This window comes from Mustela lutreola, chromosome 16 (assembly GCF_030435805.1).
Source record: "Mustela lutreola isolate mMusLut2 chromosome 16, mMusLut2.pri, whole genome shotgun sequence".
In the NCBI taxonomy this organism is placed as follows: Eukaryota; Metazoa; Chordata; class Mammalia; order Carnivora; family Mustelidae; genus Mustela; species Mustela lutreola.
The window spans coordinates 4,635,014-4,661,035 of record NC_081305.1 but is presented as its reverse complement, the minus strand read 5'-3'; the positions used below and the strand labels follow the sequence as shown (position 1 = coordinate 4,661,035).

The 26,022-nt window shown below is 50.0% G+C and overlaps 1 protein-coding gene across 1 annotated transcript in view; it reads left to right on the top strand.

Moving 5' to 3' along the window:
* Window positions 1–26,022, top strand: part of CDH13 (cadherin 13) — a 989,149-nt gene that overhangs the window by 938,355 nt on the left and 24,772 nt on the right. Inside the window, exon 11 of the mRNA XM_059153524.1 lies at window positions 20,985–21,127. Within this exon, the coding sequence (XP_059009507.1) occupies window positions 20,985–21,127 (143 nt within the window). The remainder of the gene's footprint in view (window positions 1–20,984; window positions 21,128–26,022) is intronic.

Genomic DNA, 26,022 nt, shown 5'->3' with positions numbered 1-26,022 from the left:
TTCCTGGGTCACCGTCACTAAAAATACTTTGCCCACCCTGCCTAGCCTCCCTGTACCGTTACCCACTGTGAGGGCTTTTAGACCACCTGTCACTCTCTGAAGTTGTTGCGTTGTCTGTCTCTGTGTTGCTTATGATTCTAGAACATCAGCTCTGTCATAATCGCAGTCTACAGAAGAGAGCCTGATACAATGGATGCTGAAAGAACGGATGGAGGGATAGATGGACAGACGGACGGATGGATATACAGATAGACGCATGGGTAGATGAACGGATGCATGGAGGGATGAATGGGTGAAGGAAGCCAGACAAGCTCAGATTGGCCATGGGAGGTTCCCTCCTAGTTCAAGACTCCTCTGACTCTGTTAGAGCCCATCTCCTTCAGTCCCCCTGAAGGACTCCTGGGACCTCTCCCAGAGATGCATATCTTTACCTTCCCCCCCCCCAACCAACCTGGGCAGAGCTACGCTCCCCAAAGGAACAAGATCAATGATGAACAGAGATCAGGAGGGACACAAGCCGCTGGTTGAACAAGGGCTATGCTATAAGTGGGACAATCCCAAGATGGGGCCTGGCTAGGAGCCGCTCCCTTGGAAGATGTAGGCATACCCTATGTGCCTTCCCAGTCCTCTTATCAGCTCCAGTAGGAATCATCCTACCGCTGGGACTCCCTTCTGGGTCCCCTTACTCACTGAACAAATGTGAATTAGACCCTTAATTCATAGCTACTGGGGACAGACCGTTGTTAGGACAAGAATTCTGACAGTGTGATTCGAGAGACAAAACAAGACCGTGTGACAAAGGCAAAGAGAGGGGCACATCTGTATCTGCTCGTACAGGACCCAGAAGGAAGGGAGGGCCGTGCTGAGACTTGAAGAAGGACCAAGGGAAGGATGTGCGGGTCCAGCACACAGCAAAGGCAGAGGCCCTGAGGCTAGGTGTGTTCAGTCAACCAGTAGACAGGACTGCGGAAGATCTTGTCTAGTCTGAACTAGAATTTGAGCCTTGATATGTGGGCAGTGGGGATGCCTGAAGGACTGAACGTGGAAGGATGTTATATTAGATCTGAATTTTTTATAAAAAGCTCCTTCAGACGTTCGGAGCAGAGAGAGGAGGCAGGAGGCCCATTCCAAGCCAGTGCCAGCCAGGACTAGAGTTGCAGCTTAGAGAGTTCAAGGACACGCAACAGAGTCAAGAAACAGAGAAGCCAAGGGGCGCCTGGGTGGCTCAGCGGGTTAAAGCCTCTGCCTTCGGCTCAGGTCATGATCCCAGGGTCCTGGGATCGAGCCCAGCATCCGGCTCTCTGCTCAGTGGGGAGCCTGCTTCCCCTCTCTCTCTGCCTGCCTCTCTGCCTACTTGTGATCTCTGTCTGTCAAATAAATAAATAAAATCTTAAAAAAAAAAAAAAAAGAAAGAAAGAAAGAAAAGAAACATAGAAGCCAAGAGATTTGCAGGTGACCCGGACTCAGAGGGCAAAAGGGAAGCTGCTTGGCCTTTCCCCCAGTTAGCAACAGGGTCCTGACCTTCTTGCTGACTTCGCTTTGGTCTACTCCACTTACCCTTTGTTCGAGGGCTTCAGTCTTAGGAGAATGGCTGGATCCCAAGCCTGCAGTGAAGCCCAAATGCCTGACCCAGACCGGCTGCATCAAAGACCCACGGCAGGTGGTCAAATCACAGAGGCCTAGGCCCTCCGTGGGACTTAGCAAGCCAAGAACCCAGCACGAGGGCCCCGGGGCCATGTCCTTGAACTCATGATCCAGTACTATGGGGCACACAATCTGGGAAACGCGAATTAGGGTTTTCCACTAATATTGGGTGGGGGCAGGTTGATAGGAGCAAGGTCATGCGTCTGCCTCCGCCCTCTCTGGGCTGGCATAGGGCCTCCTAGATGAGGCAGGGGCTCAGTGCACGGCCGTGGGCTGATCGGCTCGTCGTCCCGCTCCCCCTCGTTCTGGGACTGACTATACATCGCCCACGTTCCCCACATGGGGGCGAGGTCCGTGCAGGGGTCAGCACCCTAACGGCCTCGGCACAGCCTGGCTGGTGATCTGGTGTTAAATCGAGACAAAGAAGTCGCCCCAGAATGTTCTAAAACAAAGGCATCATTTCCCTGCCCGACGTGGTCGGGAAACAAAATGACTAAAACAACGAACAAAGCAACAGGCCAAACAGTCAAGTTTGGGAACAGCTTTAACACCTAATTTCTAATGAGAATTTCAAAACGCTAATTTTGCCGAGCAGAAAATCAAGTTGCGCTCATTTATAACCCGTCGTCTGCAATGAGTCGGAGGATATTTCTTTCTGGGTTGTCAGTTAACTTTCTGAGCCCGTCAGAATACAAAATAGGGAGGCAGACCAATAAATCAGCACTTTGGGAGCTGATAAATGGTTATTGTACAAATCCTGCATTTGCATTGGATCTGGGGACATAAATCTACTTCTCATGATCTTACTTGGAAAAAAATTATCCCCCTGCAGTCAGAGTGAGCCGTTCATACTGGCATTCTTTCCCAGATGTTGATTTTTCTCACCTTTAATGGCTGCCTTTCTACTCCCTGCACTTAGACCGTACCGTAAAATGTCGCACGGCGCGTAGAAAAATCTGCCGGGACTTTGGTTTGAATCTGCCCACCAGGAATAATTTTATAACTTTCTGCTCGTCCATGAATAACGATCACTTTGGTAAAGGCTGTCATAACTTACTCGCGTTGGGAAGGACCTCCGGGAACATCATTTACCGCTGCCTCCTTTGGTGGGTGGGGAAGCCGAGGCCTGAGAGTGAGCATCAGGTCATGGGCCAAGTTTGTGACAGGACCAGAGCCTCTGTGTGGGGTCGGGAGGAGCCCCTCGGCAGCGCGAGGGTACAGCGTCGTGGAACAGGAAGTGAACTTTCATTCCAAGGCAATGGGAGGATGGATAAGAAAGGCCCCAGCGGAGGGCAAAGGGCTTGCTCTCTCCCTCACTCATGCGTTCCTTCATTCATTCACCAGGCAAGGGTCCACCTTGGCTCGTTCTGCCATGGTCTCTACGACCGTGAATGAAGATCCTGTAGAAGCGACCCCCAGAGTCCTTTGGCTAACACGTATCCCAAGCAGGCAGAGATGAAAGACAATCAAAAGGTCTCTCTCGTTTTTGCCCTCTGTAGTTCTACCAAATTGTACTATTCTAGAATATTCTGAAGAGCGGAACGGGAAGGGTTTTGGGAAGGGTGTTGGGTCTTCTGACAACCTGGAAATCCACGGTGAACTCACTCCCTTGAAAGTGTTGTTCTTAGAACTAACCGCTTTATTGAGACATAATTGAGGCACCACACAATCCACCCATTGAAAATATACAATTCAGTGGTTTTTAGTGTATTCACGGCGTCGTGCAACTAACACCACTGTCCGTTTTAGGACATGCTCTTCCCCCCGGAAAGATACCCCGCTCCGCTTAGCCATAACCTCCATCCCCCACTTCTCCTGCCACAGGCAACCATTCCCTGACTTTCCGTCTCTGTGGATTTGCGTTGTGGGGACTCCCCCGCCCATGACTGGAGTCTTAGACCCTTAGGTTCTTGGACCCTTAGTAAGAAGACCTGAACGTGGACTGGGAGGTGCTTAGCGACGCGAGAAAAGACACATCTGTCATTCTCGGTTTTTTCTCGGCTTTACGGACGCTGTCCAATGTACAGAAATGTGGAGAGAATTTTGCAGCAAACACCTGTTCACTCGTCACCGGGACCCTAACTTGCATGCCGCTGCTTTGCCACAAACCACCTCGTCCGTCCCATGGATCACTGCCTCAGTGGGGGGTTCTCCAGGGAGCAACGTCCAACCTTCCCGTATCAAAAGGTAAAAATCCTCGACTTTGCAAAATAAAATGTCAACGGAGGGGATGTTAAAATCCAAGACTGTTAGGAAGTTGACATGAGAGGTTCTGAAAGACGAAGTCATGGCCAAATGGTAGAGACGTCTTTAAAGAGGTCTTCAAGACAGGGTGTATTCAAGACCTGAGGACCAAGGGCTGACCAGGTTTGGGAATGACAAGTTTCTTGAGAGGACCCGCTGACACCCTGGCTCCGTGGTCGAAGCAGACAGAGCCAGGGAGAGACCCGAGTGGTTCCAGGAGATGGCGGCCTTTTCCTGTCTCTGCTCATTTGCTCACTTTCACAGCTTTGGCTCAAGGGTCAGTTTCACGATTCCTGCATTTCAAGGAAAGAGCTAGATGCCTGCCGGAAGGGGCTTTCCTTGTTTCTCTTGTGCAACAAAAGCTTTGCAGACGCTCGGCTGTATCCAGAGCCACGGCCCCTCCCGGGAGCAGGACCTCATCACGCAGCATCACGTGCTCAGATGCCACGGGCTGTCCTCTGGGTGGACAGGAGCAGGCGTGGTACATGAAAAGAGGAATCCAGACATTCTGCCTCTGGAGTCTGACCTTGAATGTGGGGCTTATGTACTTGGTGCACGCACAGGACCCAGAGAGAAGGCACCTGCTTGCCCGCTGGCCCCGCAGGCCCATGTGCCTGAGTGCTGGTGGGACCCGGAAGGGTTGGTTGACCCTGGGCTGTGTGTGTGTGTGAGTGTGTGTGTGTGTGTGTGTGTTGTGAAGACACATTTAATCTGAGTTCCTATGAAGTGACAAGGAAAGGTCACAGCCAGCGGTTCAACAGCGGATGCCAATATGCACAAATTAATTCTTCTAAATGAGTGAACTATGCTTGATACGCTACGGATGTGATAAAGGATATGAAGGTGCTGGTGCGATGGGAATTCAACATGATTATCTCAGCAACTCACTCATAGGCCCCCCGCGCTTACAGAATGCTAGAGGATGTCCGGGGAGACGGGCACACAGAGAGAAGCAGCCCTCAGAGAACTCCGGCCAGTAGTGGAAAGAGACGCCATCCCGACCTGTCACTTCTATCGTTTAGATACTTACATATGAGATGGGGCCGTAGGACATGGCCGGGATTCGGCAGGTTTTGACCATTAGAATGGCAGCCTCGTGATTCAACCGAATATTGACGTCGTGGTGGATTAGCCTGCTGGAGCGAAATACCACACACTGGGGGCTGACATTGCAGAAACCAGCTTCTCACTGCCTCCATCGCTGGCCTGCTGTGTGACCTGGAGCCGAGGACGGAGCCTCTCTGTGCCTCAGGGTCCTCATCCATCCCGTGGAGCAGTAACAGCAACACCGTGAGGCTGCTGGAGAGTTAAACGCGCAGAACCTTGTGCAACGCTCAGGAAGTTTCTGGAATAACAACCAACGCCTTGTTTTAGTGTTGGTCTCTTCATCTCTCCTGTTACTCTTAGCACAGTTACCACCAGCACTACCTTCCAGGGTGTTTCTTCAGCCAGGCTGGGGGATGGGCTTGGGCTCACACACTGAGCCCTGGAGTGGAAAGGGCTCAGCACGCAGGGCAGGGCGTGGGGAGGGGCCGGGAGGCTGACCTTGGACTCAGGAGGAGAGACAGCGTCATCAGTTTCTGCTGCTAATGACAAGGAGGCACCCAGCGTGCCCGGCGTTTGCCTGTGGTCCTCTCGGTTGCACATATCACTGCATAGTGTAAAGATCCGGTTTCTCGTGTCATCTCCACTCCACACACATAGTCATCTCGCCATGCACATCATGGCTATCATTGTTTTTATTGTCCTCATACTGTTTCATTTTCTGGGCAACTAGTCACTACCCGTAGACGGTTTCCTGGTACTTTTAAAAACTTTTTCTACAATAAGCAGTGATGGAGGAAATATTCTCATAGCTAAATATTTCCGCCAAATAAACCTGAGTAATGCTTTCTCCTGAGACCCTTTCTCAGCTGTTCACACCCTGAATCTGCTTACTCAAGGCTCTGAGAAGTCCTGCAGAGGAGGGACAGCTTTGACTTTATTAAGCCAGTATCCTCACCTCTCTGAAATTGTTCCCTTTAACTACTGCTTGGGGCTAACTTATTTTTAAAAAGGAGTTTCTGGATCAAAGAGCATGTGCAGCTTTATGGATTTTCATTTATTTCCTTCTGGAATGGTGTTTTAGGAACCAACAAACGTGGAAGACACCTCCACCTTCTGGGCTAAACCAAGACTTCAATTTAATCATAGTTACATGAAAAGTTCAAGACACTAAAAGCATCTGTGAAGTTCTTACAAAAATTGAAACAATCAAGACCAGTGCAAAGAATTTCCTGGTTCTTTTCTGAGTCTCGCGGGAAGTCATTTTAGAAGAGGCTGACTCATCCAAAGAGTACAGATTTTCCTTTTTCTAGATTTCAGGCAGGAAAACACATCAAATGAATAAAAATCTCTTATAGGGACTCTCTCCGAGGTCACGGGAGACCTGGCTGCTGTGTGACCCGCAGCGACCTTCTCGGGAAAGGCCGATTGTGAAGACTGCCTTCGATATAAAACAACAGGCAGGCCTCAAAGTAAATGTTCTGTGCAGCCTGACGGCCCTCCTTATAGTTCATCTCAACTCAGCCCTACGGCTTATTTATTTATCCAGTAAATACTTGCTAAACGTCTACCACCAGCTCGGCCCTCCTTGCGCCCTGAGGACAGCAGGTCCAGGCCACGGTCCTCCTTGCTGGGCTTCCGTGCCAGCCGGGAGACAGGCGGTGCTGGCGTGTGTGATAGGTGACCGTATTCCCGGGGCCCTTGCTCAGAGCAGCGTGTGCCAACAGGACAGCGCGCGGCATGCTGGGACGCAGGGCAACTGGGAGAGGCCGCCGGATGGGCTGGGTAAGAGGGAGGTGTCTTTGGACCAAGGTCCGAAGGGTGACGCTGAGCCAGCCAAGCAAAGAGCTGGGTCAGAATTCCTGGCAGAAACCAACGGCTAACACCAAGCCTGGGAGGGCGGAGAGCCCTGGGGGCTTTGGGAGCAGAATAAGGTGATGGTATGTGCTAAGCAAGTGGAAACAGCTGTTATCCTCATGCAGTGGGGGGGTCAGGGCTCCAGAAGGCCCCTCATCTCCTTTGTCACACCCTCTGCCTCCGCGCACCTGCCGCAAAGTTACTGCTTCCCACGTGGACCAGGCGCACGGCTGCCCTCACGCCTGGGGACGTTGACCCCATGGAACGCCATCGAGGGTCCTTCCCTTGGCTTCTCCCACGTGGACACCTTGCTCATTCCCTCCCCCAGCCATTCTGTTCACCCGCCCTTGACCAAGGCCTGCGAAGGGCCAGACGGATGCCCCTGGATATGGGAAGAGAGGAAGGCAGCCCCTCCCCTGGGCACTCACCTCCTGGATTGCAGAGTAGAGGATCAGGTGGCAAAGGCCCGCAGTGAAGCAAAGCGTCAGGGTCACGAGGGCAGGGAGCTTCCGGCCTGGCTCACTGCCCTCTCCCCAGGCCCCAGCAGAGCGTGGGGCCCAGAACAGGTGTTCACGATCACCTGCCGTGTGAGGGGGAGGAGGCGCTCGCCTGAGCCCCGCTCGGCTGCCTGCAGGAAACGCCCCCGTGCCATCCCGCCAGCCGCCAGCCCGCATTCACTGACCTTCAAGGTAGGATGCAAGGCTTAGCCATCTATCTCACCGCCGCCCTGCGGCAGCCGCCTCATTTATCGACTTCTCCAAAGGGCCGATACCTCTGCTTGGCTTGGTCTGAGCTGGGCTCGAAGACTCAGGTGCTGGAGCAAAGGCCGCGGCCTGCCAGTGAATCACCCGGTACAAATCTGCGCTGAGAGCAAAGGCACAGGGCTTGATGGACTTTCCCACGCGGCCCTTCTGACACGCACACGTGCTCTCCCAGTGAGCGCGGCTGTTTCTTCGAGCCAGCCCACCCTGGGAGGCTGAGCGCCTGGCCCAGACACCCCCACCCCACCACTGGCTCACGGGCACAAAAGTGGAGCTTGGCCTACAGCCGAATGGCCCTGGGACCTGAGCAGGGGGACCCCCCGATCGGGGCCACATGACGTCCATCCCGAACTCTGAAACGCCAAGACTCTCTTATTTTGTTCGGCCCTTCAGCTTGGTAAGAAACTGAAGTGGGGAATTCTGCTGGCCAGATGGGAATAAGGGACAGGGGACGGCTCAGAAGCTGAAGGATGGAGGGGCCGAGAGAAATCCAGCTGCGTGCGGGGCGGGGAAGGAATCCCAGCCTCTGTCCTGGACATCAGGGGAGAGGAGGCCCTTGTTTGGACGGGGTCACCCCAAGTCTCCCAAAGTGAGTGGGGTAAGGCCAGGCCCCCAGATATGGTGCTCGGTCCCTCCCTGGTTGTGTGATGCCCTCTGGGAGACCCGTCTACACTGGCCATCCTGGCCCCTCCCACCAGCCACCCTGGCCTGGCTCTGCCCCAGCAGGTGGACTGTCAGGACAAGGGGTGGTCCAGGGACACCAGGACCCCATTAGCTCCAGGGGGGAGGGGCACAAGGATGACCCCTGGGGAGCAAGCTCTGGGGTGGGCATGGGGGCTGGGCCATTGTCAAAACCTGAGACTCCTAAAGAATTCGATGGGAGCAATGTGGGCCGTCTGTATTTGGGCCCCGGGAGTGCTAAGAATGGGTCCACGGGATGTTAAAGGGAGAACCTCCTTTTAATAAGCCTGATTAAGAGAGCAGAAGCCATGGGGCGCCTGGTTGGCTCAGTCGGTTACAGCGCCCGACTCGGTTTCAGCTCAGGTCATGATCTCAGGGTCATGGGATCAAATCCCATGTCGGGCTCCGAACTCAGTCTGGTGCTCCCCACTCACTGTCTCTAAAGCCAATAAATAAATCTTTAAAAAGAGAGAGTGAGCAAGCAGACAGCAGCCTGTCCCCGTGTGAGAAATGCCACAAGACAGAAGGTACCTGCTGGAGGGCAAAGCGGAGGTCGTGTGGAGAACCGCGCCTTAGGTTCTAACTACTTACGAACGCTGAGATTCTCCAGGCAGAAAGGCCGCTTCTCTGGAGGCGGGTTAGCGGGTATTTTTTTTCCTCCTCCTGAGAATGATTATTGGCATGGGGTGCGTGGAGCTGCCGACCGTCCCGGCTACAGGCACGTGGGCACCGATCGGCCCGGGGCTCAGAAGCCCCCAAACTCCGGCTCCCACCACCCCCTCATCCAGCTCACGCGCTCTGAATCACGAGTCCTTGGAGAACAGGGACCGCCAACAGCCCTCGTCTAAAGAAGCTGGAGAGCCGGAAGGGGCCTCTAACCATGAACTGATTTAAAGTGGGGACCAAAATCCAGTGAAAAAGCAAAAAAGAAAAGATCATTAAGATCTTACTTTGGGGTTGGGGGTTGGGTGGATATGGTGAAACTAGATTTGTTTCTACGTTTGTTCTGACCCCTACCAGAAGGTGTTCTCAGAGTGCATCCAGATGAACCAACGGTTGCGTTACCTTGGCTGTAAATTTTCCAGCAGCATCCATAACAGTACACGGCCACACCCCACCCTCAGCTGGTCCCCGCATGTTACGAAAGAGGTGTCCTCCCAAGCCGTCCGAGGGCTCCACCCATTTCCACTCTCCTAGTCCCCTGCTCCTCGAGTCCCTCTTTCGCGAGGTCCCTCTACACGGAATCTTCTTTCTCTTCTGCCGGTGACTGGCTTCTCTCCGCTCCTTCCTGCCTTGTCCTGGGTTTACCGGATCCCTGCCCTGCCCCGCATGGCTGGCGCCTCCTCCCGGCCCCTGCCTCTTTTGTGAGATCCGCAGTGGTCCTCCGTGCTGGATCTGTGTCACGTGGGATGCTCCCGGGCATGGGGCCGACTGAGTGAGGCTGCGGACCACTGCGGTTCAGCGGGGGTGGGCGTTAGAGACCATGACCATGACTCACAACACATTCAGTGGAAACCTCGGGTGGTGAACAGACCTCAAGGGCCTTGTTCCCATTTGCATTCTCGGACCCCGAAACACAGCAAAAGCAGACGAATCGCATAACCCCACAAATGGGTGAATATCCTCACGTTGAGGAAAGGTTGGGTCCTACCAACCGGTACCCAACTCCCAAGTCATCCTCTCCGTTTCTGAGTGCAGTCTCTAGGGCTTGGGAAAAACCACCCACGTGCACACGGAGGTGGGAAATTTAACCCTGCCCCGGCTGCGCATGCGAGCCCGGCTTGATCGTTAATGATGAAATCAGTAACCGTGATCACGATAAATTAATAATAGAACCCTCCTGTGACTGCGTTTTTAAAGCCATCTGTTTCATACTTTTACCCACATGGGAGATGTTAACTCATGTCTTCATCTAGAGTTGCCAAGTATGTCCTTGGATTTCAGAAATCTCGAGTTCCAGAGGTCCCAGCTAATTATTGAAGAAAGCCCCATATTCAGTTACTCTGTGAGGTCCCAGTTTCCTGACTTTTCCAATGTTGTTAAATCTGTGGCTTTGCACGACGACTCTGGTTTTCTGTATTTCCCTGTATTTCCCGGCGATAGATTCGGCCTAAAGCAGTAAGGCGAGGTCCGTTAAAGACATTCGTAAGCCAGGAGCAGCACTCAGAGGGTGGGGCGCCCTTTTTCTGTAACTGCTGTGTTTGCGCAGGCCTCAAAACTGGGGCAGGGTGGGGGACCTTGTGCATAAGCTTTGGAATAAGTTGGCAAATGGGAATAAAGCCCTGCCACAGCAGGCCCAGAAAGTCCCATCAAAAGATCAGTGGCCTCGAGCAGGAGCACAGGCCTGAGCTTTGCTGGGAGAAGCAAGGAGCAGATTTGCCTCACCCTGAACAGGGGACAGGGGCTCATCGGAGATGATATGCACGATGGCTGGCAAGCGGCAGGTTCCCCAGGGGTGTCAGCTTCCTTCTGTCGTAGGGAAGACTCGACCCACGCAGGGCTCACAACCGAGGGGCAGGTCAGGGAGTGAACAGAAAAAGGCTTTCCTGCTGGCACCCCTTGAATTCATGAGAACCCTCTGCACACACCGTAGTGCTACAGCCGGCCCCTTGGTCCCCGTCGGTGGAAGCAGAACACGCCTGAGAGCCCCTGTCTTGTAAAGTCAGTCCCATTCGGACTTGTTCTTACGGGCAGTCCACCGCGGCTGAGCTGCGTGTCCCTGTGGCAGGTCTGGGTCTAATTTAAAAGCTGTCAGTCTTCGCTTCTGAATCGAAGACCAGCCTGAGCCTAGGTTATTTGAGAATTTCTAGACATGAACATATTAAATGCACATATGGGCTGTATTATATTAAGCTTTTCTTGAAGGTATGATTTTTTTAATAAACAAATGGGATTTTAAGAAAGGGTTATGTTGATTTAATGGGGTGTGTGTGTGTGTGTGTGTGTATTGAAGAGTTTGGGGGTTTTCTTAGGAAAGGTTATCATGTAGTTACAAGTGTCACAGAGTTTCCAGTCCCATCTAAGAAAACCCAACCAGGGGATGCTGCCCGAGGGATTCAGCTCCCAGTTTGGTCATTACGCATTGAGTGGTGGCCCTGAAACTTCGGTCAGCCAGAACCAGCTGGAGAACATCTTAGAAATCAAGAGGCCCTATCACACTCGGCAAGGTCGCTGACTTGACAGAAGCCAAAATTGGAGTGTTTATGGCATAGGGAAATTTCCAAGCCTTGTAGGCTACTTTTAAGGCAGAGCAAAAACAGAGACAGTGTTCAGGAAGACGGAGAGATCCGCACTGGGGCCACCCTTCTGCCACTGAGAGGGCCCCTGGCTGGTGGGGGCGGCTACCTGGCTCCGTCCGTAGAGCATACGACTCTTGATCTTGGGGCCGTGAGTTCGAGCCCCAGGCTGGGTGTGGGGCTTACTTGACAAGAATAAGTAAGTAAATAAATAAAATTCTTTTTAAAGCCACATGATGCAGGTGGGCTGCTGCTGGTCCACTCTGAGCCTCTGTTTCCTCCTCGGGACAGCAGAGGTGACGATGTCTGCCTCCCAGGGCGATGGGCAGTGTGACAGGCCATGATGGGCCTCCACTGTGTGGCACCCGGTTGGTGGTCCTTGAACGTGGACTTCCAGCTCTAGGCGCGGCAGGAAACTTGCTAGCACATGGTGAGTTATGGGGAGCCGACCGGCTTTGCCACCCTCGTCATGCGTGTCATTAAGTAAAGATTTGTGCAAGTCCTCATTAAGATCCTCTCTCGCTGCTAGAGGATGAGTTCCGATAAAGCAGGGAACTCACTGCTGCCTACTCAGAACCAGACTTGGTGTCTGACACGCTGCCAATATTTATTCCACAAGGAAGTGAACCCTCTCGCGAGAGAGGGTGAAGCCCCCTACCACCTTGCCCTCAAAATGTGTTCCTTTGTGACTTCCAGCTTCCTTCGCTGTACGGTCTCTAGAACTAAAATGGTTCTAGGAGAAATAGGAATTAAAGGAATTCCAGAAAGAAGTAGAGCGGCTTTTGCTCTGCCAGGTTCCCTGTTCTGAGCATGGACCGTACAGAAACCCGAAAGCAGAGCAGGCCTGAGGCGGGTCTCCAGGAAGGACTGCTTCCTGGTTCGGACTTGGCTGGCATCTGAAAACTTGGATTTCTAGAGGGTTCTCCCGGTGCTAGGTGAGAAGGACAGTTCCCTGAGCCTCCAGTGTTTGTGCAAACAAATGGGGCTTACGCTGAGCACCTGCTTTCCTTCTGGAAAACAGGGATCTTGCTATGTGCCGGGCAGATGGTGCCCACATGACCAGCCCCCAAGGAAAAGCCTGGGGCATGGGGACCCCTAACAAGCAGCCCTGGTGGACAACACTTTACAACACATTGCAGGGGAATTGAGTGTGTGCAGTGTGAGCCCCCACGAGAAAGTTCTGGAAGCCGGCACCTGCTCCCCTCCTCTTTGCTCCGTGTGCCTGTCCCTTTGCTGGTCTTGCCCTGCATCTTCTCGCTGTAATACATCTTAGCCTTAAGTTTGACATCGTGAGACCTGTAGGTCCTTCTAGTGAGTCCCTGAGCCTGGGACTCACTCATCTTTGGGACCCCCGGCGTACATACTCACCTGAGTCCCTGCTGACATCACGTAGAAGGTCTGAGCCCACTGAAGGGACATCTGGAGCAGCATTCAATGGGGGTTTGGCTCTAATGAGTGAGATGGTCTGGAAGTCCTCTTGAGAGAGAGGTCCGCCCATGGGCGGGTTGGATGGACACCTCGCGACCAAATTCCTTTAGGGTTCTGCATCATGCAGGATACAGGCCAAAGTGTATGAAAGAAGGCTTATACTTTCTTTCATTCATTCAACAACCAAGTGTCCACTCTGTGTGTGCTGACGCTCTTTTAGGTGCAAGACACAGAGGGCTGGGGAAGAGGGACACATTCCCTGCCCCAAGGAGCTCACACTGGCAGCTGGGGAGCCAGCCAGGTGAGGAGACAGGCTTCTTATGAAACGTTTCACAGCGGTCTCTCTGGGGACCCAGAGGCCTTGGTATCTGGGCTGAGACCTCAGCCCAGATACTGAGACACACATGAGGACATCTAAGGCAGCCACGTTCCATGAGGCACATGGAAAACCTTGAGGCCAGAATGGATTTGGTGTTTTGAAGGAACCAAAGGAAGACCGTGTGCCTACAGCTTTGGGAGCGCAAGGAAAGAATCGGGAAATGAGTGTGGGGAGTTAGGGCCTGGGAGTCATGGCCGGGAGTTGGGATTTTAGTCGATGCCCAGTGGGAAGCCATTGGGGGATCCTGAGCAAGGGACCCAGTTTATATAGGATATAAAACTGAAAATACTCTGGTTGCTGTTTGGAGAATGGAATGTAGTATGTAGAATGAAAGCAAGGAGTCAGGTGCAGTGCAGTGGTCCAAGCAAAAAATGATCCCACTGCCTTAGCTCCTACCTCCTGCAACAGAGCAGAGATCATGGACCCGCACAAAACCTCCCTCGGTCCACTGCAGGGGCAGGGAGTGGCCTCCTTAGGGATGACCGTGCATTGCTTATTGTTAAAGTGGGAGTCAGAATTTCTAGATGGAACCAACCAGGCCTCACCTCCGGGCCATCTGAAGACAGCAGCCTCCAAGAGAATGGGATGGTCAGAATTGGAATCTGGTAGAGCCTCATGCAGGATGAGTTCCGGCTTCTGCCAGGGGACTCTGGGATCCCTGGGAGAAGGGGTTCCGGGGAAGGGCTGAGAGAAGTCAAGAGCTCCTCCCCTTTTCCAGCTACAATGTTGCCATGGATGTCCCCAGCCCCATGCTGGGCTAGGCAAGCTCTGTCCCTACCTTCCCTCGTCCACATCTGCTGACGGTGGTATCTCCACACCCCTGGAGGGTCCCTCCTGTTACTGAGACTGCTTTCTTTGGCGCTGGTGCCCTGGTTGCCTGCCACCCCCCCAAGCTTTCCGCAAGCTCTGAACCATGATGGGATTCTCGGATTCACTGGCCTTTTAATCTGGTCTGTATGTATTGTCAGGAGACTTGAAATAGGCCCTTTGCTTTGCATGGAGATCCAGAGCTACGTGAGCCATTTCAAAACAGTGTACTTCCTTCTGCTGGAAATTCAATTACTTTCTGCTTCTGTTTTTAAATAAAGTGGTTGATGTGCATCACCCAAGCAGGCGTCCCATCTAGCACACAGGGAGCCCGCTGAGCTGGAATTAAGCGGGGAGCTGAGGGTGCGCCTCCTGTTTCCTTTCTTCCCTGTGGCTTTACAGATCCTCTGCCTCCTTCAGTAGAAATTCAAAATTCCTCTGTGTTCTTCCTTTTCTTGCTTTCCTCTTCCAGACTGTCATAGTCTTTTCCATTTTACTGACTCCTCTCTGAGAGCGAACTACAGGGCTTTAGCCAGACTCCAAGTTAGTGCTGGTCCCTGCTCACAGGGCACTTTCGTCCTGGGGTATCACTTCTGGTGGCTCCCTCCCCCTTCTGTTTATCATCCAAGCTCAGTCCCAGGGTTCTCACTCTGCTTTTCCTCTCCACTGGTGTCTTCTGCCCCCGTAGAGATCCAGAAGTGTATAATCCTACATCTCAAGTTGATTTCCTGGGTGGTCAGAGTGTTCTGGTAGGTATTTAGCTCACATTAGGGAACTGGTTGAAACAGGGTCTCCCGCTTCTCCGCCATCTTGCCCCTCCCCTCGCGAACTACAGTGCGGCTCATATGTTTGTCCAAAAAACACCAGCCCTCCTTACAATACGTGATAGCATCCAGGATATTTCTGATGGTTCCCAGACAAGTATTTGCTCTAGATCAGCCCTCTCTGATTCTCGAGGATCTAACAAAGCCCTAGGGAGCTTGGACTGAGTCCCCCTGACACGAGTCCCAACCCAAGTCCCCCTCCTCCAGGTAATCCAAGCTCCCAGTCTATAAACAGATACCCGGACCTCTCCGTGTACATTTTCCTATATGCTAACATGCCCAAGGGTCCAAAACATTGGAAAGGTACCCAGTTTCCTTGTTCTGAATGGATAAGGAGTCAGTAGAATTTGTTGAATGGTCTAGCTTTTGCAAACACTCTAACCTACCATCTGTATCAAATAGTAAATTTCCAAACATATATATGGGTGGCCATAAATGTAATTATATATAAAATATTTGTCTCAGTAGATGGATAGATCTCTATTTAACTAATATATATGCCAGGTATATAATTATATATTAGATATCTTTACCCACATCTGTATCTGTCTTCCAGTCTCCCTATCTACCTAACTTGCCCATTTCTGGTGCTCTAATACAGCTTCGATCCTCTTGGCTAACCCTACACTATTAGCAGTGTTTTACTTTGTAATATTTTTAAGTCTAATATAAAAGGAAGACCATGCTAAACCCAGGTGGTTTTGGTATCTATGCTGAACAACTACGGGTCCCCCATGTCACAGAAAGTGAACCCAAGAAGTTATAAAAGGACCTTGTCAAACCTGGGCGTCTCTTCCTTCCGTCACTACCTGGGCCCCACGAGGGCTGAGGCTGGCAGCCCCTGGTTCTGGAAGTCCTTCTGGGTGGATACCTGGCCCTGGCCCCTGGCCTGGTGATCTCCTTCCGATTCCGCTGGGGCCCTGCGGACAGTAACCTGCTTCCCAGGAGAGGTGTAGGGTCCGAGCATGGTTGGCAGAGCCCAGCCCCTCTTCCCGGCGCGGCCTGACCCTGCTAACCAGCCCACCCCATGTCTGCCAAGACCGATACCCAGAAGAGGCCGAATCCCGACAAGCCCTTGAGCAGCTCCTGTGAAGCCACATTACGGACTGAAATGAGTCCCGTTTTTAATTTGACTTTTCTTCCCCTGTAACAAGCAAAGTTCACATTACAGATAAATTGCCCGGAAATTCCAATTTAATAAGTCATGTGCATTTTTCAGGCCTAAAAGCACGGAAAACATCTTGCATGCTGGTATTTTTATATCAAAAGGTTTATTTAAAAGACAGCTTTGAAAATGTCAGGAATTTACATAGAGCATCTGGTGAACCTGTCAGAAGGGGATGATTTGACGAAAGGGCCCTTCACCCAGGAAGTGGAAAAGCGGTTTGGCTGGTGGTCCCCGGCTGCTCTCACTCCCCTCTGGGGTAATAGGCTTTGGCATGGGGGAAAATCACGCCGACACTCAGGGCCTTGCCCCCAGCTCTTGGCTTGCATTGCTCAGGAGGGCTCAGGAATGGGACCGGGGAGGTGGGGGGGCTGTGCCTGTCCTTCTGTGTCTGTGGCTGGGATTCCAAGTAGAGGGAGAAGGGGAGAGAGAATCCTAAGCAGGCTCCATGCCCAGCACAGAGCCCAACGTGGGGCTCAATCTCACAACCCTGAGATTATGACCTGAGCCAAAATCAAGAATCGATCATTTAACCAACTGAGCCACCCAGGTGCCCCTACCTGGTTATTCTTTAAAGGAAGTAAAACAGTGAGCAGCTATTGTGTGAAACCCTAAGTCCTTGCTTTCTCTGGGAGGGTGATGTGGACAGGCCTAAGTGCACTGGGCACGGTTCTTAGTGGACAGCCTCCGAGTTCATGTCTGAACTCTCCTCATGCAAGAGAAGCAGCAGAGAAGTTCATCATACCATGAAACTGTAACATCGTGAGATCAAAACCACGACTAGGGAGAAACAGAGTATCGATTCTTTGCCAACATAAAAAGCTAGATAATTTCATTCAGTTTTTATTTATATTCTGAAGTCTGATTTGAGTAATCAGGGAATAAAATATGGTCCATTTAAATTTTTTCTTGTTTCAAATACATGGAACTGACACGAATCACTCCTGGATCAGCTCCAAACGTGTTACCTGGTAAGACAGGAAACAAAGATTGCCTTTCTTTGCACCTCCCATTTCTCTGATGACTGCAACCAACAGAGGAAGGTTGCCACTGAATGTTCTGGGTGTCGCCAGGGGCCAGGCGCTCTCCGTGGCCCGGAAGGACACGGAACAGCGAACACCTGGCCCTGAGCATAAGTAACAAAAAGCACCTCCTTCAGGCCTGGCGCCCACAGTCCCGCACACCCATGCACAATTCCATCTCCGCCACGGCGGCTGTGCTGCTCTGGGCAAGTTGCTAAGCCTCTCTGAATCTTGGTTATCTCACCTTTACAACAGGGACGATACCAACTTCATCTAGTTGTTCAGAACCACAGAAATGGACGTGGTGCCGACAGAAGAGTTTGGCGCAGGGCCTAGCATGGTCCACTCGAACCTCCTCCTGCCATCACGACTTCTAACCGGGGACTCTTACAGAGTAACCGGGAGGAGGCATTTCAGCCCGGTCTTCGAAGACAGCAGTTTGCAGGGAAAGAAATAAAATTCCTGTGGAAATGATAGGTGTTTTTAAAGCGGTTCATTCTTATGAGTAATGCATTTCTTCTGTTTTTGAGAAACAAGGAAATGATCACTGAGGCAGTAAGGGAGTATGAGGAAAACTACCTTAGCGCCCCCCATTCCCCGAGCTCCCCACCACCACTGCACCTACAGGATGCTGTCTCCCCGGGGCTCTGCTGAGCTGGGGCTCCCAAAACATTCCAGGGGACAGTGCAGATCCCATCCTGGACCTGATCCCAGCGGGCCACATGTGACCTGCTCTACTGGGAGCCACCCACATCGCACTGGGCCCCACCCGGCCCTCACAGCTCCCCATGAGCCCTGGGATTCTCCTGCCTCCCCAAGGAAACAGAAACAGACAAGTAGCTTGCCCAAGGTCACACAGTGAAAGTCCAAGGTTTTCACTCCAATGTCCATGCCCTTCCTCCCATGTGATGCTGACGACATCCAGGATCCTGTGTGGCCAGGGCAGAGAGGTTAAGAGCAGGCCCCTGACACCCAACAGCCAGGGTGCAAATCCTAACATCGCCACGCACTCACCTCTGACCTTGGCAAAGTGCTTTGTCTGTCTGTGTTGGCTGGTTGGCTTATTTTTGCACTGGAACAATATTATTTTTTTCTTGGCAAAAACTCAAATGGCTCCCTTTTTAAAAACAAAACAGAAATTCTGTCCCAGAATTTCCAGTGTGTGTGTGTGTGTTTAATATTCAAGCAGATTTTAAATGGTAGAAGTTCTATGAAAACTAAGAAATCTACAACCTGGAGTTTCATAGGAAAAAAGTAAGACAATGAAAAGCTGAATGGCAGACAGCCTCTCTTCAGTTTCCCCATCTGTGAAATGGGAATGATCATATTATCCGCCTCTCAAGGCTGATGTGAGGCCTGAAAGAGTAGACAGAGCACACTCCCTGAAAAGGGCCTTCCCACATAGTAAACACTTAGTCTACTGTTGGATGCTGCTGCTGATACTGTTGTTATGAAATGGGCACTGAAGGCTGTTCTAGGAAGACCAGACTCACCGCCTGTGGGAAGCATTAGCAGGGCCCACTCCCTGGCGTTGTTCAGCAGTCTAGGGTCTGGTTCACCTGCTTTTGCAAAAGAAAAATTGGATTTGACGTGATTGACGCACGTAGAGGTGCTCGGTGTCTGTTCTGGTGACCTAAATTCACACTCCTGTGGACAGTGCCTTGGGTCTCCCCTACACGGGAAAAATCTAAACCAGGACCCTTGGAGTCATCTTCGTTCTATCCTCGGAGGTATCTGCTTTTCCAAAATTCAGCCAGTGTCTTCTGACCGCCCTCCAGTAAGTCAGCTGGGAAGCAGCTCAGTGTGAGGGTTCAGAACAGCAGCTCTGGGCCCACATCCTGACTTTATGACCTTGAAGGCTCTATGGTTTGGTTTTCAGGGAATATTACACCTGCTGGGTTGGTTTCTTATTGGCACCATAACAACTGCTGTAACAGAGTCCTACAAACCGGGTGAGGCCAGACATGTATTTTTTCCCCATTCCGAAGGCCAAAAACCCAAAATCAGACTCACCAGGCCAAAATCGTGGTAGGCCACACTCCCTCTGGAGACTGTAGGGGAGACTCCTTTGCAATAGTCTAGTCTCTGCCTCTTCTCTTCTCTGTGTCTCAAATCTCTCTCTGCTTCCGTCTTATGAGGACACCTAAGGTTCTGTGTAGTGCAGGAATCCAAAAGCCCCTTTCCACCCCAAGATCCTCCCCTTAATTAGACCTGCAACATTTGTGCCATAAAGGGTAACATTCACAGGTCCCCAGGATTAAGATGTGGACATGATTTCCACTGTGAAGATTAGGGTGGCAGTTTGCCCGAAACTCTTGTTAGTTAAATCAGGTTTGAAATGTCCTTAGAACCAAAGTCAGCAGTATATGGCAGAAATGATAGACTTTGGGCATCTTTACTTGGCTGATAAGCCATCAGTTTTCATGTCCCCTAAAGGGTGTGTGTGTGTGTGTATATATATATATATTTGACAGAGAGAAACACAGCAAGAGAAGGAACACAAGCAGGGGGAGTGGGAGAGGGAGAAGCAGGCTTCCCATTGAGCAGAGAGCCCAACACAGGGCTTGATCCCAGGACCTGGGATCATGACCTGAGCTGAAGGCAGATGCTTAACAACTGAGCCACCCAGGCACCCCAAGGGCTATATTTCAAAGACTGGTGAAGAATAGCAGGAGAACACTGGCCAGCATCACTCTGGCTCAAGTACAGAAGTGATTAGGGCACCTGCCGTACGTCACTGGGACAGCCCCCCATTATCCCAGCCACTCAGTTCAAAGAATTCTGAGTCCTGTTCAGTTAGTCTCCTGATCAAATGAAAATGGGATTTTCATTTCTTACCTAGTGCACCTTTTGTTTGAACTTCTTAGAAGGAGCATGGATTACTTTTACGACAACCTCCAAAAATAGTAATGTTTTAAAGTTCTTTGACGGTTTCCCATTATCCAGAACCCAAACCCCTTACAACAGTGGTTCAGGTTCTTTGAAATCTGTCTCTCTAAACTCCTATACCTTCAGTGTCCCCCCAGAGAAGCTGCGCCTCAAGCACAACCGCCCACATGCTGGCCCATCAGTATCCATTCGGCAGCTGTCTGTTGAGTGTTGTGTGTGTGCTAAGCAATATTTTAGGAGCTGGGGTCATGACCACAAACAAATACCCTGGCTTTGGTGGGACTTACATTCCAGTGAATCTCTCTGTTCCATGTGTTAACTTGTATTGCTCTCTCTTCCTGACCTGTCTTCTCATTCTCATTTTCCTCTGGTCTTGGTTCAAACACTGCATCTCCTGTGAGGTCCCCAGGGTGACTCTCCGTCAGAGGGAATGGCCAGTTCCTCCAAGCATCCTTGCTTCCTGCCCGTGCGTTCATAGCACCTCTCCCTGGGATCTGTACATGGGGCACAGCCAGGGTACTGAAGAAATAGAGCTGGACTTGGATGGCTTTGACTCGGCCTCTTTGAGAACTGGACCAATACAAGCTCTCTCCTCACAGGCTTGTCATGAGACAGGAAGGAGGCGCATGCCCAAAATATTGAGCAGAGTTGGAGGTCAGCCTTACTTTCTGAATGAACAACTATAACTGCAATGATGTTTTGGATTTATGTAAAGAATTATGTGGCACTGGGGCACCTGGGTGGCTCAGTCAGTTAAGCATCTGCTTTCAGCTCGGGTCATGATCTCAGGGTCCTGGGATGGAGCCCCGCATCAGGCTCTCTGCTCAGCAGGGAACCTGCTCCTCCATCTTCTGTGCTTACCTACTCTCTCATTCTCTCTCTCTCAAATAAATCAAAAAAAGAATTATCTGGCACCCACATGAGAACTTGTTCCCAGTGAATATTTCTTGAATCTGTTCAGAGTGTCACCTGAATGTTGTTTGGGAATTATATTCTTTTTCAGGTATTCCATTTACAAGGACCCAGCGGGCTGGCTGAATATTAATCCCATCAATGGGACCGTTGACACCACAGCCGTGCTGGACCGTGAGTCGCCCTTTGTCCACAACAGCGTGTACACTGCCCTCTTCCTAGCCATCGACAGTGGTGAGTACTTTCTAAAATGCTACCGAGTGTATACTTTTCTGTTATAAATGCATCTTTACATTTTACGTTTCTTCTGGTAACACCCAGAGGTGTTCTTGGGAAGAATAGAATTGTGTAGAGGCAGGGAAGGCAAACATTTAAACATACAGTAAGTCAGTAATACCCCCAAAGCCTGGAATTCTCCGGTCTTTGTCCAATTAGAGGTCAGAGTGGGGAGCTCACGGTCCTTTGTCTTAGGCAGGTGCCGCAGCTAGGGAGGCGCACTGATGCCTTTCATCTTGGCATCATGCCCGCAACTGTGGGACAGTTCTTTCTCTTAGGGCAAGTTGAAAGACAGTCCCAGAGGACATCACCGAACTTGACAGCTGAATTGTCCCACAGCTTTTATCCTGTTACCCCAGGCGACTGTGGAAAGACATCAGGTGCGCTCTTCTTGGAGCTTCCTAATCACAGAACAATGGCTTTTCATTCAAAAGCTACTAATGTAACATCCACAGATGTTCTAGACGCCGGGGTACAGCAGTGAACCAACAAGAACGGCTGTCTTTGTGCAGCTGACACTCCCATGGAGAAAGGAAGCAAATTGAGTAAAATACATAATATACTTTTTGGGAAAAAGAGAAGCATACGATGTATGTATGAAACCAGGAAGTGGATGAAAGATGGCGGACAGCAGAGAGCCGCAGCTGTACTGAGGCAGCCCTGGGGAGCCTCGCTGCGGCCGCGACATTTGCATAAAAACATGAAGGTGGTGGAGATGGGAGCCCTGAAGTTTCTAAGGGAAGGCCAAGGAGGCCATGAGGGCTGGACCAGAGAGAGTGGGCGAGACAGGCAGGGGGTAGGGATACAGATGGTGTGGAGTCACGTGGGCCCTACACCACCCCCTGCTTTTACTGTGGGTGAGACAGGACCGCCGGGGCCGAGGCCTCAGTAGGGTACAGTATGACATCGTCACGCTGCCCTGTTGAGATCAGACATAGGGGACAAGGGCACAAGTATGGGAGACTGGTGACAACCTCGGTATGAGGGTAAACTGGGCTGATAACAGGGAAAGGATGAGAAGTCAGATCCTGGAGATAGTCTACTTTAGACACAAAGCTAATAGGATCTGCCATGGGCTGAGATGGGGGAGTCAGGATTGGTCTCGGTGTTTGTAAACAGAGATGTCCATTGTGTCAATCACACCAGAAGTTTTGCTCTCCCTCTTATTCCAAAAAGCCAGTTGCTTGTGGCTAAAGATTCTATTTGAGTCGCACATATGAAAGTGAATATTCACAGGGCCTTTGGTATGTGCCCTCGTGATGCACAGTAACAGGTAAACTAAGACTTCTCAGACCCCATCTCCATATGCTGGGGACTCACATGCAAACCACATACTAGACCAGTGTCTGACAAACACACAATCAAGATGGCAGGCAATAGGCAGAGAAGGCTTCACAACGAAGTCAGCCTTTGAGTTTGGCCTGGAAGGGCAGGTAGGATTTGGGTAAGTGTCAGGGGAGGAGGCAGAGGGGCCTGAGAACACAGAGCAGAGGAATCAAAACTGGAAGGGAGTGTGGTGTGGGACGTAAGAGAGGGAGAGAGAAGAGCCGCATCCACTCTGTGTAGACAAGTGGAAATCTATTTGGATGTACATTGAAAAGTCCTGTCTTCCAAGCATCGCAACATCCAGACAAGTCTTGCTGGAGCCGGCAGCCAAAAGATCGCCTTAGTTTTCGAGGAAGAAATTGCATGATGAAATAGCCCACAGACATTCATCCACACGCACTGTGCTTGGTCCCGGAGTCTCGGAGTTGAATAATTCATGGTTCCTGTGCTCCATGTGCTAATGAGTGATTTGGGGAGTTAGGCCAGTAAGCGCAAGACTACAGAGCAATGTTATCCCTATTCTGATGGACCTACGCCCAGAGGAGCCCCTGGTCCTCCCTTGGGGGTGGCCACAGGGAGCTTATTGGTTATGGGGATAAGGATAAGTTGAGAAAAGATAATGCACTTTTGTCATTCCATCCCCATTTCTTTTTTCTCTTAATGCCAGTACAGCTAACCTACAGAATGACATTAGCTCCACGCGTCCAATATAGCGATTCCACACTTCCATGCATCACCCAGTGCCCCTCACAGCAAGTGGTCTCCTTAATCCCCAGCACCCTTTGCACCCCGGCCCCCACCTCCCCTCTGGTTACCATCAGTTTGTTCTCCATAGTTAAGGGTCTGTTTCTTGGTTCGTCTCTCTCTTTTTTTCCCTTTTGCTCATTTGCTTTGTTTCTTACATTCCACATAGGAGTGAGATCATACGGTATTTGTCTTTCTCTGACTGATCTCGCTTAGTGTTATAGTCTCTAGATCCATACATGTCAGTGCAAATGGCAAGATTTCATTCTCTCTGTTGGCTCCCTAGTGTTCCATTGTGTATACAGACCACATCTTCTTTATCCAGTCACCAATCAGTGAACCCCTGGGCGGCTTCCTTATCTTGGCTATTGTAAATAATGCTGCTATAAACATAGGGGTGCATGTAGCCCTTTGAATTAGTGTTTTTGTATTTTTGAGGGGTACCACCAACAGTGCATGAGAGCTCCTTTCTCTCCACATCCTCACCACCACCTGTTGTTTCTTGTGTCTTTGATTTTAGCCATTCTGACAGGTGTGAGCATCTCATTGTGATTTTGATGATGATTTGTGATGTTGAGCATCTTTTCATGTGTCTGTTGGCCATCAATATACCTTCTTTGGGGAAAAAAAAATGCCTATTCACGTCTTCTACCCATTTTTAATTGGATTATTTGGTTTTTGGATGTGGAGTTGTATTGGTTCTTTATACATTTTGGGTACTAACCCTTTATTGGATATGTCATTTGCCAATATCTTCTCTCAGTCAGTAGGTTGCCTTTTAGTTTTGTTCATGAGAAAAGGCAAGGCATTCTAAAAGAGAAGCCTGGAAGAATATGGATAGGTAGCACACTGAGAAGGCTTGCATGGTAGGCTCCACATGTATGAAGCTAAGAACAGAGAGTTGGCCAAGCACCTACTGCTCTAAGGTTGGTACTAGGCCTTGTGTTGAATGCCTGGCTGCTCTCACAGTGCCTGCTTTAGAGCAGGCATTCAACAGATCTGCAGAATAGATCCCAAACTAGATCATGAAATGCTCCATATGCTATGCCAAAGGATTTGATCTGATTACGATTAATCTTTGGGCTTTAGAAAGATAACCCCCAGTGTAGAAAATGCACAATGATGATGTGGGAGGCAGGCAGGCATTCTAATGCTGGGGCAGAAATCAGGGTAAGGGAAGCATGAAGCAGTGAAGTGACTTCAGATGGAGCGAGTCTAGAGTCAGGAAGTACACTGAAAGCCATAGCTGGTGTCTTAGTTGCAAGAGTTAAGTTGTGCCTGGTGGCAATAGAAATGGACCAGAGAGGATGGGTCTAGAAAACATCTGGAAGGAAGAAGCAAGACTTTGAAAAACGTACGTGCTCAACATAAAGTATAAAAAGGTGATATTCAGTTTTCTAGTCCAGAAACCAGGGATGATTATTCCATTGATAGAAGTGAAATGGGTTTCAAAGGATCGTTCCAACGTTGTCTTTATGGGGTGCATGTTGAGATGATGTCCCATGAGACTCCAGTAGAGGGAAGGAGGTTTTTCTTAGAGAGTCGCCCACGCAAAAGAGATGGGAGCCATCAGAACAGGTAAGTTTTGTAGAAGGAACGGGTCTAGACAGGAGTGCTAAGGTCATAAACAGGGGGTGACAGTAAGTCAAGAATGTTTAAAATGCTGTTTGAATTTAAAAGTGCCCATTTTTAGTATCAATTAAAGCAATCATTTCAGAGTTCTGAACAGTCCCTGTACTTGCAGAGAAAATACTCAGCTAAGAACAGCATAAAGAAAGGTGGAAATACAGCGAATACAGTTGTCATTGCCTTGAGATATTTTATGCAATTATTCATCAAAAACAAACAAACCAACCTGGAAGTGAAGTACACTTTAATTTTTGCGGCAACAAGAGCCTTCTCTCCAGGTATCACTAGGCAATCTGCTTCTAGACTCTGAGGCTCAGTTTCCACTTCTACAAAATGAGGAAGATAATTCCTACTTCGAAGGTTGTTGTGAGAAATGAGAAAGAGAAGTGCCATCCCCTCTACACTCACCATCGAAGGCCATATTAAATGTTCAATAAATGTTAATCTCACCCCAGTGGGGGTTATAGAAAGGAAAGAAGAGAGCCAAGAATGGTCCGAAGAAAAATATAGTGTGAAATCTCCTTTTTGTCTAACTCTTTTAATACTAATACCAAACAACCAAATTCAAAATCTGGTGTCACAGATGTTTCCAAAAGGACGAAATGTCCCTGAAGAGGTAAGGATAAATAGAAAACAGGTTGGCATTAATATACACAACCATCATTAGAGATGATAATCTTGAACAAGGCCCAAAAGACTTAGAGTAAAAAGAGCATAAATTTTAAAAGACCTCATGAATCAAAGGAACTTTTGTTTGAAGCCTTTTTGTCTCACTGAAAACTTCTCTCTAGGTATTATGTTGAACCAGGAAAAACCAACACGTACCTATTAGATCAAAGTTAATAGTGTAACTGATGTCTCAATTTTAGACAAAGGAAGCATTTGATTTTATTTACTTTATAGAAATTCAGTGTATTTGATGGAATGAAAGAATACAGATTTTTTTTTTTTTGTCATATCACACTAGGAAAGCTAAAGCAAAATAAAAGGATTTTCTCCAAACAAAGAGTCACTTAGGAATTGATATCAAAACATGCTGATAAAAGATATGTGTGTAGGATCTTCCAAATAGGAAGTAGTAGATTACTGTCCCACTGCAAAAACTAGGAAAATCAGGGTAGATGACAAAAGTATTTAATTTTAAAGGTATCAGA